The sequence below is a fragment of the Cynoglossus semilaevis genome, unplaced genomic scaffold, assembly GCF_000523025.1.
Source record: "Cynoglossus semilaevis isolate Cse_v1.0 unplaced genomic scaffold, Cse_v1.0 scaffold1033, whole genome shotgun sequence".
Lineage (NCBI taxonomy): Eukaryota > Metazoa > Chordata > Actinopteri > Pleuronectiformes > Cynoglossidae > Cynoglossus > Cynoglossus semilaevis.
Window position 1 is genome coordinate 967,953 of NW_007585109.1, and position 15,953 is coordinate 983,905.

The window sequence follows — 15,953 nt, forward strand, 5'->3', positions numbered from 1 at the left end:
TGTCTGTGTTGAATGGTAATTCTCTGGGTATTCATCTGTTTAAATACCCATTTGTGTTTGACAAATCTAACAGTTCATTACATTCTCATTATTCACAGGGTTGTTTTTCACAGACATTTATCCCTCAGCGCCTGCATTCTTTTTTTTTTTCAATTCTACACATTCTCTCTTTTCTACTTAAATTTGTTGAATATCTGTCATCTTTCTCTAAGACACTACTGATAATAACCATGTGGCTCCTTGAACACATGATAACTGTAAATGTGACTGTTAGCCGTGGCACAAAATGCCACTCTTACCACCCACTGGAAAGCAATCTTGGACTGTAATGGGAAACCTAAATAGCAAATCTATGGATGTGAGAATGTTGCAAGAAGCCACTAGTCAGCAAGATGTTAAGTAAAATGGAGAGTAAGAGAATAAATATGAGAAGTAGAACGAAGCAGGGGGTCTAAGTGATTTAATATGGAGGGAGGACCAGTCGTCTCAGTTCTGAGGAAATATGTTTGTAGCTACACATACACCCAGGTAGACTGGAGCATGGGCTGCACATAACAATAGCAGACAATTATATGGATTGTGTGCTGGTGGGGGGAAATGAAGTGTTCTGCACACATAAGCTAATGAAAAAAAAATGTTAGCATGGCTATGACTAAAATAATAAAAAACACTACTAATCAATTAATCATATCAAAGACAAATTTGTTTTCATGGCTATATTTAGGAAATATTTAGCCAAAATGGGTTCAGTACAAGAGAAATAAAAGAAAATTGACACATTTAAAATCACAAATGGTAAATATGTGTAAATCTGCTCATTAGAGGACGGACCAGGAGGTCACAAGTTCAAGTCCAGCTGTGTGCCAAATCCCTGCAGCCAATACCGCTGCAAAAAGTATAAGAACTATTGCAACACTACTGGTAGACAATACCGCTGCAAAAAGTATAATAAGAACTATTGCAACACTACTGGTAGTCCACTACTAGATAGTAATAATAATAATAATAGTAAATTGAACATTCCAGTCTTCTCTGAGAAGCCACAAATTACTCTTGGAATATTTCTCTTTCCCACATAGTTTTACCAGTTTCACATAGAAATATGTGATATTTATTTGCTATGTAAAACTGAAAATGATGGGCTGTTGGGTTTCTAAGTAAATTGTTGTCAGCAGAAAAAGAAAATGGGAGTCTTGAAAAATCTCCTCCAGACTCACTTCCTTTGAACCCCCCTCATCTTTAGAAGTCGTTAGTTTGACAAACAGGCAGCATTATGCTGATGATGGTAAAATGATAATGAGAGCTGGAGATGGATTGAGTCAATATAAGTGCAATTAATTCTTAAATGTGAGCTTTATTAGTACAGAGGCAATCAGGCTCCTAATGAGGGCCTGATAGAACTTCTTAAATAGTGGAACTAGTCAAATTATCGCGCTAATGGCTTCTGGTGTTGGACTCTGCTTATTTATTACACTAATGCATGTGACTTCAATTTGATGGATTTTAATTTTTTTCAAATGCCAGCGTTATAATTTATTGATAATGATATTTCTCTGGAGTCATAAAGCAAAGGCAGAAAAGCCAGCACACATACATCACCCACAGATTCTACAGCCATATCCATATATTTTAGACACACATCTAGTGCATGTGACTATAAATAGATTTTTTTTTAGCCCAGTTGAATACTAAAGCCTATAACTACTCTTTCCTCCTACTTTCTCTGTCAGCTCCAGTCAACCTGCCCCATGTTCTTTGTTGTTCTCAGGTATCGTGATGCATCACACCACCTGTGCTCGCAGAACAAATGACAGGAATTTGTTCTGCCAGCCTTCTCCATTCAAAAGCAGTCAGGCAGTTGCACATGCATGCTTGCCTACATGCTATTCCTCACACTCAACTGTCAGACAGCTGCACATCAGATAAAAAAAAAAACTTCCGGCAAATGACATTCATGACGATTTGAAAGTGTTTGACAACGAGTGTCCATCCTTATGGTAACTCTGTTGACTTTCAAAATACAGGAGGTCCTCGACTTACATCAGAGTGCTGTTCATATGCTGTGAGTACATACTGTACATAAGTTCCTATGTCACTCACCTACGCTGGTACACTGATAAGATCAGAATCCATAACATACAAACAAAAGAAAGTAAACTTAGCACAATCCAATGTAGGGCGTACACCCAGTGAATGTGAACAAAGCCGTCTTCCACATATAGCACTGTGTGACAACGTATTCGTCCCCTCCACAACTCATTTTTGTGCAAATTTCTTGGCAAGGATGTTGTAAGCTGAGGACCGACTGAATAGACAAAGTCTTTATTTAGACCAATAGACTGTATATGCAATGTTACCTTCCATTTGTGACAGAATAGACAGGTATAAATTGTAATTGTATAATTGTCCATCTGTATGAGCTGGCTTTTGCTATGCTTCAGCCTCCACCTTACACTCTAAGCAATCATGTTTTTTTGTTTTGCTTTCTAGTGACTTGGACTGGTGGTTCTCAAACTGTGGTGCATGAGCTGCCTCTGCAAATATATTTTTGTTGCCAAAATAATGAAGCATTGGTGAAATACTGGAGTGAATAAATCACAGGCTCAGAACACTGCAGTTCTTGCTCTAAATGGTCTAAAAGAAAAGTAGAAATCAGGGCCAGAACTAATTTTACAGGCAGCCCTGCAGAGACTGGACTGGGCAATAATGCAATAGATCAACCTAACAACATTGTGTGTGGTTTCAGAATTTAAATAAAGTGCCAGTTGTGGTAGTACTTCATTTAACAGTAAGGATTTTCCTGATAGGCCAATGGTTTTATTACGAATAAATTATCCATGAACTACAGTTTCGGAGGTGCAGATTTTCAGTCTGAGCCAGTTTGCCAGACACTTGCTGTGTGCACAGATCATTTGAAAATAGCAGTCCCAGGAGTAGTAGTAGTAGTAGTAGTAGTAGAAGTAGTAGTAGTAGAAGTAGTAGTAGTAGTAGAAGTAGTAGTCGTAGTCCACCTGCACCAAAACTCACTTGCTCAAGCTGCAAAGTTGACAAGCTGCAAGCAAAATGTGTGTGATGTATGCACCATTTATACTATGGTAGGAAAATATGTTTTGAATGTAAAATGTAACTAATATTTGTTTCTAAAGTGGTCCTTGAAAGCAACAGCGGGTTCTTCAGGACACAACAGAACAGATAATCATATAGTGGTGTTTACATTTTTTTTTTCAAATGACTGTCTGTCTGAAATAAAGCTGTAAACCCATTTCTCTCTCTGTCTCTCTCTCGCTCTCTTCTCTTTCATAGCACAAATAAAAGATTTATTAATGCTACCTTCAAAAAGGCAGCACTGTTGCCACATCAGGCAGTTTCATCTGCTCAGACTGTTTACATCCATCAGTCAGATCCTCTTTCAGCCACATGGAGGAAGCCGTCCTCAGGATGACTGCGGAGACTGATTTCACAACAGACACGTTCACTCAAGCAAAATTCATTCTAAAGGAAACAGATTTCAGTAGAGGCTGGGTGTGAGGTGGTGTTAGGTGATAAAAGTGCAGCCGTTTCATCCGGATGCTCAGGTTGTCATTCATTTTTATAATAGGCCTGTGGCAGGTCGCGCTGACAAAGGCATGCATTTGTATTTTAAATAAAAACTAATAAAACTGTATAAAATTCCATGTGAATGACAAAAAAGAGTCAAGTCTCTGACAGAGCAATTATATTGTTTTTATTAACAGTCAAGGGAACTACTTCACACTCTGTAATAACCTTAAACTGCAGAAATTTAACAACTCATTTGTGCTGCTGCTGCTGCGTTTACTACAGGAAGACAAAGCCAACTCTTCTGTTTGCTTTTTTTCTTTCAGCCTTTTGTGAAGAGGGATGTCGGAGTGGAGGGACCTGTGTGTCTCCCAACACGTGCGTCTGTCCTTCGGGATTCACAGGACGCCGCTGTGAGACAGGTAAGGCCCTGGGAACCCTGCTGGACTCCTTACATGTCCAGCATATTCAGATGTTCCAGCCAATTAACACTCAAATGGAGCTGCATGTTGTTTTTTCTCTCCCAAGAGTCTCAGTAATGACATCAGACAAAGGGTCACCTGGTCAATCCTGACGCTCTTTGTTTCGCTTTTTATCTCTGCCACTCACACACCCACACGCACAAACTCTAAAGCTAAACCTTAAATTGGACACTGCAGCAATAGAGAATCCCAGGAGAGCTGTAGAAAAGGACAGCTAATGCTTCTCTCCACACCTCCTCCACCCATCGCCTCACATCCCTATTTTCCTACCTCCTTCTTTGTCGTTTTCTCTCCTTTATCTCCCGCTTCCTCTCTCACTTAGACCCACAATCACTTTTTCTTTACCTGTAATTTTCTCTCTGCCATCCCTTTTACAGCTTCACTCATTTTTTCCCTGTCTTTTTTTTATTCTCTCTTTTTCAATCATTTTGGGTTTTTTTCTTTTCTCTTCTCGGTCTGTTCTCCACGGTCTGATTTCACAGAATTGATCAACCTGTTTTCTCAGAGTGCAACAATCACAGGTCATCTAGTGACAGCAGGTTGCCATAGTTTCCTTTCAGGGCTGCATGTACAGTACGGTAGTTCTGCACACGGCCGCAGCCACGTAGGTGTCACAAAATCTACAGCTGTCAGTCCTAGCTGCCTGTTAGGCAGAGGAAATGACTCATTTCTCTCTCTCTGAAGCCCTGCTTTGGTGCATTTGGTCAGTTGTGTGAATATAGACGTCAAATGTAAGCAGACACGTGAGGTCAAACTGCCCAAAGGTCTTTGTCTTTATAAAATACCTAAAGACAGGATAAGGGATTGCACTCCTCCTTGAAAATGTTCAAAGGAGTAACATTAATATCTTTATTTACTTACTAATGTACGTAAACAGTCTACATGCTGTGATCTGTACACACCATGCTCTTACAGAGTCACGGAAATAAAATAGTTCCATTTGCTTCTTCTGTCAAGATGATGGAGTTTTACCCTCAAGGCTTGCCATAGGCATCTGCTGGAAGTGGTGCAGGTCCTAAATTTAACTTATATTCCCAACTTGGACTGGATGTCTTGTACGTACAATAAATTTGTCGTTTCCGTTCCACCTGCCCTTTACCTCCTCTGTGACGTGCAGAGACTGAGAACACCTACATTTAGAGTCAATCAGAGACACTGGTTGATCCTTTATTCACAATTGTCTGTTTATATTTGACCACGTTGCCCCTAAAGGTCCACTCTGGGATGATGATGATGATGATGATGATGATTATGATTATTATTATTATTATTGTTGTTGTTGTTGTTGTTGTTGTTGTTGTTGTAACAGACTTTAAAAAAGCAGAGGCTGAACAGTTCCTCCTAAAATGACCCCTGTTGTTCACTCGCTGTGAAGAATAAGTAACCAATTTTCAAAAACAGCAAGAAACCTTATCATGTTAGTGTTTCACAGTTAGGTGAAATTAATATTTAGAAAATTAAACAACTAAACACAAGGAGAAATTAATAGAACACTATCAGTCTGCAGGTGTGGCATTGCACCTCTTAGTTAGAGCTTGACTGTGTTTCATTTTCACTGGGAATGCTCCTTTAATTTAATTTATTGCATCTTTCTTGTTTTTAATTTGTCAAGTAACAATGCACCTATGTGGGTATTTTTCATATCAAAAACCAAGTTTCTGCATGTGCCCCACAGAATACTGTAATTATGTCAACTCCAACAGTCCGGAGGAGTTTTCACTGAGCTTAAAGACGTATTTTGATAACTGTATTTAGCCCTCTGCAGGTCTGGGCTGTCACTGTGTCCTCACACCCTGATGCACTCTGAAAGATAGAACTGAAGTGAAGCAAAAAAGTACTTTGTGCTCCTGTTTGCATTGTAATTCAAGGAAACACAGGCAGCTGTGAAATGCTGTCTGGCTGCTTTCCTTCCTGTGGCTCTAACAAAGATTGATGGAGTGTGTCTGTGTGTGTATATGTGTGTGTGGGTATATGTGTGTGTGTTTGTGCACTTCATCAGATTGTACTTCATGCCACCAGAAGGTCACCTATCCACTTCACTGCCACTGACAGAGAGAGAAAGCAAATAACTGCTTGCCAACACACACACCCACACACACACAAACACACAAACATACACTTGTTAATGAGTGGCTTCATATAACTGTTCAGCAGCAGAAATTATTGACAGTATGTGAATAAAATGAACCTTAATGTGTCTAAATAAAAAGTCTTTACTAGGTGTTTGATGGATGACTTTCTAAATGACAATAAAAGGATCACAGGCCTTGTGAAACCAGCTGCTTCTCGTGCAACAATCGCAGCGGTGAACAGTGAACAGCTCTCAGATTGCAAATATTGACTAATAGTCTTTAAATATGAGCTGAACTGTGGTGTTGACACCAGACACTTCAGCTCATATTAGAGTGGACACAGAAGCATTGAAATGGACACTTTAATGATGCGGTGCTGACCTCTGGTGCCACCATCAGGCCAAACGTTTGTCAAGGAGCTATTTTAAATACCTAATAGACTTGGAGTTGAAAGTTGAAAACCATCCAATCTCATCAGTGAATGAACCCTTTTCACTTCCTCCATCTATTCTCAGCATGTAAACATATGTTAAGAAGTAATTGATCCCAGGGGAAAACCATGCTGCTGTATCACAACCGTTTAAATTAGCGTGACAAAAAAAAAGAGAAATTGCAGTGAATCCCTGCTCTGTTGCTGGTGACTTAGTCTCTGGAATGTATTTCTTTTATCTTTGCAAATGTCTTTAAAGATGCAAAAACAAAACAAATTTTGTCACCAAAACAGGGTTTTAAATTGGGGGGGTCGGGGGGGGGGGACTTATCGCAAAATGGTATACAGCAGATAATGTGAAAACATTTTTTTGTTTCTCTAATTTTACGGTATTCTTCGCCCAGCTGTGACTTGGGTCCTCGTCTTTGATTTGTTGTCATTTCACTCACTGCTGTCCTATTTAGTTTTTGCACCTTTGTCCCTGGGTACCACATCTGCTTCTTCACTCCTACTTGATGGTCTTTATCTAATCCCAGCTCAATCTAGCTAAGAATTTTATTCTGGCCTATCTCTTCATGCAGAAGGAGAATCTGTATTTGTGTAATCCTCCTCATAGTAAATAAGGCGTCCTATAAGATGTATAAAGTCCTATAAGATGTACTAACAAAAGGAAGTGAGAAAAGCGAACATAAAAATAATGAATAGTCTCTTCCTGTTTAAAAAAATGCTGGTTCCACAGTTTTAACTTCTACTAAACAGTTTATTTTATTTGCAGCCGTGACAGATCATTTAAATGGTTACAGGGACGGTGAGATTTGCAGCAAACATACGGTGCGCTGCAGGTTCATTAATTAGACTGTGAGCTATATAAAATGATATGTGGAGTCGCTGTGGTGTATTTCTAAGCGACTCGCAGCTGTGCACTTCCACTGTGAAGCCACAGTGACTGGTGGCTGCCGTCTTATGCTGTGGGATTAGCAAGGACAGTGTTCCACCTCACTGTTGACACAGAGACCCAGGAGCTTTGCATTTATGTGTTTTGACAAATGATAGATGATTATTTTGACATTCAGTTAATGGCTGCTTGCCCTGGATGTAATTGACTGTCAAAAAAATTTAAACTGCATTAGTAGATATGAGTAGATAAAAACATAGCATGTTATTTTTTCATGAGTGTTAATTTCTGCAATAGTTAAATCCAAATATCAATGTTAAGCTGCTACAAGGAGTTTTATACCAGAGGAGAGTGAAGGTTCTGACAGGGTTTTAAAGCATTTGAACTTTTTTCATGGTACAAAAGTGGACACAGGATTCAAACAATTTTTGGCATTGACATAAGCAAATATGTAGTTTTAATTGTTTATCATCATTCTTTTCTTTTATTACCATGTCCTCTTTTATGACATCTGCAAATCTCCTTCCTCTTCTCCTCTTTCCATGCAATTCCATCTCCAACATCCTTTGTCAGATATATTCAGTATCTCTCCTCAGTACAACTGTCCCTCTGATCTGCTCAACTGAAGCCATCTTAAATTAGCTGTGACTAAACTTAGGAAAATTTCTTAATATGTTTCCTGGAATTATATGCTGCTCTGGCAGTGAGAAGCTTGTGCCTGCATTTGGTGAAATGCCAGCTTGAGAACAATGTGACTGTAAAGTTTCAAGGCAAGGAAATTCAGAAAAAAATACGGTAAAAATGGTCTCTTAACACATTGTACGTGTGTTTTGGGGTCAGTTACTGAGGAGCAAGTAACTATATGTTTCTGCTGCCATTATGTTAACCTCTTTGGTCCCATCATTCATCCCACAATGCCTTTCAGTTGAAGGGTTAGTTCCTCTTACACACCCTAATCAGCGGAGCCCTTCCAGAGGGCATCACGTCCTATTACCTGCAGCTCACCAGACATCCCCAACAAAACAACCACACTCTGCTAAATGGCTCACCCAGAGGTTCACTGTGAGCGTGCATGTGTCCGTAAGTTCCTCACTTAAAGAAAAACATGTTCTACTCACCCAGCTACAAAAGCTTTCTGGCTTTCAGCAATTCTCGAAACATGCAGTCATAGCAGTTAATGAGCACTCTGCACATTTCCAAATGTGCTATGGTGTGTGTGTTAGCTTTATTAAAGGGAAAACTGAAGGTCACACTTTACCTATTATGGGATTGTGCAGTTCAGGTCCTAGAGCCAGAAGTTAAAAAAAAAAAAAGAAAAGCTGCAGATGTGCAAATGTGAGGCTCGCACCATACATAATGAATGAGAGAGATTTAAGAGAGCAAAGACCCAACACCTCTGGGCTAAGCATGTGTATGCACACCACATCCCGGAGACAAAGCGAGCCAAGTAGAAAAAGGAGGGTGAGGGAGAATAAGAAGTAGAGAAGTCACAAAGGAAAATGCACTGCTGCCAAACACTGTGGTTTATAAAAGACTTTGATCCCTACTGTGCCAGAAGGGCTGCAGAGATGTTGCCAGTCTAATCTGGGCAGCCACTGACCCCACCATGCTCTGGTAATTGCAGTTTGCTCTGTGTGGTTTAACATTCACTGCTGTAGCTAACATAGATCAAAGAAGAGTTTAAAAAGAAGAGCCCACCAAGGCCAAGTCTGGGCCTTGTTTTGGTGGAAGGGAAAAATCATTTGAAGTGATACTGATGCGACTGTGTGCGTTTGTGTCCACAGATATCGATGAGTGTGCAGAGGGCCTGATCGAGTGTCACAACCACTCCCGCTGTGTCAACCTCCCAGGCTGGTACCACTGCGAGTGCAGGAATGGTTTCCATGACAATGGCTCCTACATGCTTGATGGAAGTTCCTGCATCGGTGAGAATATACTGAAAAATTCATCACATTCTTGTCACTGCTTATAAATGCCAGTTACAGTATGCAGCCTCTGCATGTCCAACACAGACTGAAGCTACTATTCACTCTTTGTTGCTCACAGAGTTGGAATTCTGCCTTTATGCTTGCACCCTGGAGTATTTTTTTTCAGTTCCGCCTTCCCAAACAAAAGCTGGATGTACCTGGTTTGGAAAAATGAGCTTGTGATTGTAGCTTCAAACTGTGCCGGGTTCATGTGTGTCTACTCAAACATGCCAGCAGCAGACATGTAGGAAGCTAATCAGAGATCTTCTCACCTTCACAGCCAGAGTTCAAACCATGCAGTGAAAATCTCTCTCTTTCTCTCTCTCTCCCTCTCCCTCTCTCTCTCTTTCTCTCTCTCTCTCTCTCTCTCTCCCTCCCTCTCCCTCTCCCTCTCTCCCTCTCCCCATCTCTCCCTATCTCTCTCACATACACACACACGCAATCACATCTTAATGAGATATTTATGAGAAACACACATCAGCCTGCTGCTGCTGCTGTTAAATTTAGCGCCATGAGATTGTTTTCCCACAAACACGGGGACACAGTTAAAAGAGAAACTAGGAACAGCAGGGCTCCTGTGTGGGTTTTGTCAACATTACTGATGATGCACCAAATTGTAATCTTTCATTTTTTTATAACTTTGCTAAATGTAAAATTTTAATTTCCTCATATTCCTTTAAATCTGTGTTCAATCAACCTCGGGTCACCTTTAATGTCTAGTAAATGGTAAAAAAAAACAACAACTATTTTTTCAACTAATTATTTTTTAAAAACAATAAAAATGACACACAATCTTAAACAACTTTCATGTGTATAAAGCCAGTTAAAATAAAATGTAGCAGGTAAAGATATCTGAGCTGAGGCATCTTGAGTGACAGCTGCAAGAAATAGGGTCACAAGCCAAATAGTTGGGAACTACTGCTTTAAACACACATTCTTAACTACAGTTCCCCTGAGAGGTGTTAATTGTTTCATACTTACATAGGACTTACATGTCTTCACACATAATACAGTACATGTCGTCAGAAGCTGAGTGTTATGAGTTCTGCATTGAAACTTTTCAGCATCAAGTTTAGCCGAAGCATTCTGTGCAGCTGCACTGATGGTTAATTGCTGCTTGGCGTTTGTTTGCGTACCGGTTGTGATGAAGTGCGAGGCAGCTGCAAACAACAGTTCTTTTCCTTAATCGTTTGGACTAAAAGCTACTTGGACTCCTCATTATGCATTCGCTGGAGGGAGGAATGGTGGCTTTATTAAACAGATGTGTGGTAGATAAGTGTAATGCACCACAACTGTAGCCCCGCAGTCGGTGTGTGCAGGCAGTTTTCTCTCTTCGGGTTAAGAACATGACCTTTCCATATGTGCTGCCAACAAAAATAATGTAAAATACCCACACACGGATTTTCCCGATTTCCTTTTAATTACCAACATCTGACACAGGGATTTATTTGCTTCATTTATCAACACGTTGTTGTTTTTATGCCTGTACAGGGATTTTTCCCTGGGATTTTTTTCTGCTCTGTTATCTCCTGGGGCTTTGTGTTTGGTTGTAAAAACAGACTTTTCCAGCCCACATGTGAGAATCAACTGAGCTTCATCTTTGAGCAGCAGCTGTGAATGTAGCATTAAGGGCATTAATCTTCCTCCACCAAAGGTACAGTGTCTCTAACGGGCTGATGGGGATTTCACTTAGCACGAGAATAGTCTGTTACAGGAACAATCAATTCTGAGCCAAGCTGTTTTCTCCCATCTCTATCCAGCAAAACTTGATCCTGCAACCAATTGCAGTGTGTGTTTAGTGTCAAAAGTCTGGGGTTATGTCTGTTGTTGGTGCAGTTTGTGCAGCCAGTATTTGATGATCAAGGAGAATAGTCTTTGTGTCAGAGGTTATCCATTTTATTTTTTATTATATTTTTGAACAGGAGTAGTGAGCTGCAATTTTCAGTGCATTATTTTTTAGATCTTTCAACCTCTAGGCTGCACCTATCACCATCCTTCCCTCCCCACCAAGAGTTTGCATGAAAAAAAGCCAAAGCATTTCAGATGTAGCTGTCATAAAATACATATAGAAATATATAAAATAAATACAACATGTTTTTGTACTTGTATGGTGTTTTATGCCAGTCAAGATTCATTTCCACATTCAAATAATCAATTTCTTTCAAGATTTAAAATTTCCTGCCACAAAGTGGAAAAGTTTTTTTCTCTCCATCGACTATAAAATGAATCATATTAATTTTAGCTGCTGCCTCCATTAGTGCTGCTTGCAGCAGTAGTCTGTAGAGTGATTTTCATCTCCTCATGCAGCCCAACCATGGATTCCGGACTTAGCAGTACCAAACAAAGAGCCCACTGGTGGCAAGCAGGAGTCCTACCACCAATTTAATGAGACCTTATTAAAGAAGAATAAGTTCCTTTTTAAACATGCCCTTGTATAAAACTGCTACAGTCAAAGCACGTGACCAGTAAAAGGCTTGAAAGAGGAAATTCTGAAGTGGATGATTTGTATAGAGATGTTTTCTACAAATAAAAATTCCAAAAATGTATCACCTATAGCATTAAAGGACAGAGGACCAAACACCAATCAGGTTTTTAGACTCTATTTTGTTTTATGATACAAATGGTACAAATTATGGTACAAATCCAGCCTGTCGCAGTCCCGAGAGTCAAGTTTTATATGGTCTAAAATACCTGTTCAAAAAAAAAAAGATGCTTCATTGGCTCCTAAACAGGGCTGTGATGGTTAAAGTGTTTAAGAAAAGTAGATATTTTATGTTTTAAGAAAACAAGGTTTCAAATAAAAATCTATTTGTATTTTATGTTATGTTAAAGCAGGGTAAGTAGGTATACTTCATAAGTATACTTCATAATGAGCAGATCTTACAATATTTCATTTTTATTTCATTTTCATTCTCTTTGCCTTTCTTCACACAGCCATGACAGGGTTCCAGCAGTGTTATGTGGGTGTGATCGATACCTGCAGGCAGACAGGAGAGCAGAACTACTGTCAGAAGCACTTTGCTCTTTCTTTACCTCTCACTCTTAGCCTCCATACTTAAGGGAAATAAAAGAATAAAATGTCACCTTTTTTACAGAGAGTACAGTACAGAGAGATTTGTCCTGTTTCCTTGCACTTTGCTAATAAGCAAGGTAATAAAAAACAGCAACAGATTCTGTGTTTGTACTGATTTGCATTATTTAAAAAAATGATGATCAAGCACAAAGCAGCTGTTTATTCCTGTGAAAGTGTAATGTCTCTTTATGACAAACTATAGGATCTTAAAAGGGCTGTCTGTGTCCTATTTGCTATTTTATGAGCAATAAAAAACCATATGAAAGCTGAGGTAAAGCAGTGTAAAAGGGTTTGGATGATGATGTGCTGATGAGAAATAGTGGATAAACTGGAGAAATAATGTTGTAGACGGAGCCGTGGTGTGGGAGGAATTGAGATAGATGTCAGAGCTGATTCATAGCCGCAGTGAAGGAGAACACGGAGCTGGTTGAACTAACAGTAAGAGAAACGATGGAGAGGGTGAGATGAAGGCAGATGCTTCACTCTAGTGACTTCTAAAGGGAACAGTTAAAAGACGATGCCTTTCTTTTACACTTTGCTGTATAGCACTACAGAAATCAGTTCTTGCAAAACACTGTTTTAGAAGTAGTTAAAAAGCTTTAGTAGAGCTGGGAAAGAAGGAGACAATGTGTCCTATACCCAACTGTGTTCTAAGTCAGTGTTCCAAAAAGTGAAATGAAATGAAATAGTGTTTGTTTTTGTTTTTGTTTTTTGTTTGTTTGTTTCCATTAACTCACAATTTACTAACTCAGTGAGAAACCTGTGCCTGTTTAGTTGAACACAAAGTTGATATGCTCACAGAAATTCAAGCAAGACACACAAAGATTTTCTACATCTGAGTCGCTCTCTTTCTTTAATTATTAACAATTAACAATTAATTATTAACAATTTGCTGCCACCTCGTGGGTGAGTTTTTAACTGCCTGTCACTGTTAGATTACCTTAGCTGAACAAAGTAATACACATTCTTTGTCAAACTTTCTTCAATGACTAAGATAGAAACACATCAATAATCTGATGTTAGCAGCCAATCAGATACGCATGTCAAAACAGAGCAGCTGCTTAATTTGTTTTCTAATCTAGTGACAAAGCAGTGGTGCTAGGTTTGGTCCATGACATAAACCGAGTGACAGAGGCTCTTCTGAATGTTGAAAACTAAAAGTGTTGCTGTAGCAGCTTAATAATTGAGCGCTGTATTAGCTTTACTTGTGACCTTGATGACATCACTGTTCATCCTGTAAGTAATTCGCACTGATTCTCTTTGTTTTGCAGATATTGATGAGTGTGCTTTGGAGACGCACACTTGCTGGAATGACAGTGTGTGTGTGAATCTCCCAGGAGGATATGACTGTATGTGTGTGTCTGGCCCTGGCTGTAGTGGCGACTGCCCGCAGGAAGAAACAATTAGACGCAATGGAGAAGAGTGGACACCAACCTTTGACCGGTGCACTATCTGCTCCTGCAAGGTAGGGAGGGACAAACACTTTAACATTATATTCTTACATTAACCCTTACATGTGATTAGCAGCTATGAGAGATTTGATGTCGATTTACTACACAGCATCCGCAAAGACAGACATCTGAAGGAGCAATTAAATGAAGAATTGTAAATAGTTACAAACCAAACCAATATTTTCTGCTATTTCCTCGCCTCAGGAGAGATTAAATACCCTCCATATCAGGATAGACTCTGGAGAAAAAATTCAAAAAAATAAAAAGAACAGAAACAGCCCTGAGTCCCATCTGTTTGTGATTAGGCTGTGTTACATCCTGACAAATAGTCATGGCAGTTTAACGACTCATTGCTGTGCTCAGGATTGTGCCTGCATGGAGATATTGATCAGATTTATCTTTGTGTAAGAGAGGCTGTCCAATGGAAACTTTAATGTAAAATAGGAAAAATAAGGTTTGTGGAAATCTTAAGACCAAGGTGTTGAACAGATAGCGTTGAAGTGAATTCCAAATGCAAACAAGGCAGAGAGTATTAGGAGAATTATCTGTTGTAACACACTTTGCACTACACACTTCAGCTACAGTTCTTATGTATATTGTGTGTGTATGTGTATTTCTCTGTCATAATGTGACATTTAGTATCTAGACAGTATGAACAATAAAAGGAATTCACATGGTGGCCATAGGGAAAATGAATGTATCTGTACAGACTATTATGGTGTGAAATATTATATATAACACCATAATATGTTAATTCAATGCATGACTAACACATGATTGACATCTGAACATGCATATGTTTCATACATATTTTGTATGTTTTGTATGTTATTTGTTTGATAAGAGTGGTTCTGCAGTGTAGTGTTGTGGGATTAATATAGAAGGTCAGTTTATTTAATTATAAGAGGACTTTTTTTACCACAGTCTATAGTTTATGTTTTATACTTTGATATACTGGTAACAATGACTCTAGAATTTAAAAGATTAAATGTAACTTTAAAAAGCATTTTAAAACCAGACATTTTTTACAAGGAAAGTTCATTTTTTTGGAAAAAAATGGGCTGTCGCAGCAGTAGTTGACCCAGTGCCATCCTATAAAGAAAACTGAGCTTAGAAGACAAGACGAATGAAAAGCAGCTGAGCTGCTGTTCTCACACTGGGGATCAGTGTTCAGGATTTTCAGCCTTGTTGGTTTGTTATTATGGCTGTCATGTCATGAACCAAGTCAGATGTCGGACATTCACCAAATGTGAAACTGAAGGGTGAACACTGTCACCACAGAGCATTGTGTGCAAATTAAAATATGCTTTAGCTTTGAAGCCTTACAAAAAATGACAGATGGCTGAAACTGTAGGATAGGTGATGGGAAATAAATAGTTTTGAATTTAAAATATTTTCTATAGACAAGGCCTTGTTATTATTATTATTATTTAATATTATTATAAAAACCACATTTCTTGGTTTTATTATAATAATTGTATTATATAATAATAATAATAATAAGAAGAAGAAGACTTCCACACTGTAACTGGCCAAGTAGCTGTAAAGACCAAGGCCATCAATACTGACACCTCAGGGGACCCAATAGTCACAGTCACAGGTTCAATAAAAAATTGCCTCTGAATTGCCCTTTTAATGGTACACAGAATGATTTCATGGCCTCCATACATTTTGAGAGAGCAATTTTGTGTAACACATTTCACATTTGCATTACACTGTCATGACTTGGACAGATAGTACTGGCTGTACTGAGTAATGGAGCCCATCAGGTCATTTTTTTCTGGGTCTGCATGTAAATCAGTGTTGCGGCCCAAATACAGCTCCTCTAACACATTTTGCTTCATTCATGGCCCTGTTATAAAATGGAACTTCAAGAATTGTTCAAATGTGATCACAGTGAATCAGAAGAGGATTGCTTTTTTACAGAATAAAAGAAAATCCATCCATCCGTTCATCCATCCATCCATCCATCTGCAGATAGACCGCTGAGCATTCTTTCAAGCACTATGAAGGTGTCAAATTCTAACACATTTATGTACTTGTAAA

The 15,953-nt window shown here is 39.0% G+C and overlaps 1 protein-coding gene across 2 annotated transcripts in view; it reads left to right on the plus strand.

The window, feature by feature from the left end:
• The window catches only part of LOC103398389 (protein kinase C-binding protein NELL1), a 194,480-nt gene that overhangs the window by 173,695 nt on the left and 4,832 nt on the right, over window positions 1–15,953 (plus strand). The window contains exons 16-19 of one of the 2 annotated variants that reach the window (XM_017030667.2): window positions 3,864–3,959; window positions 9,201–9,341; window positions 13,728–13,921; window positions 15,834–15,919. In XM_017030667.2, coding sequence (XP_016886156.1) covers window positions 3,864–3,959; window positions 9,201–9,341; window positions 13,728–13,921; window positions 15,834–15,896 — 494 coding nt within the window. In that variant the 3' untranslated portion in view covers window positions 15,897–15,919. The remainder of the gene's footprint in view (window positions 1–3,863; window positions 3,960–9,200; window positions 9,342–13,727; window positions 13,922–15,833; window positions 15,920–15,953) is intronic. The other variant, XM_008336989.3, reaches the window with a different exon arrangement.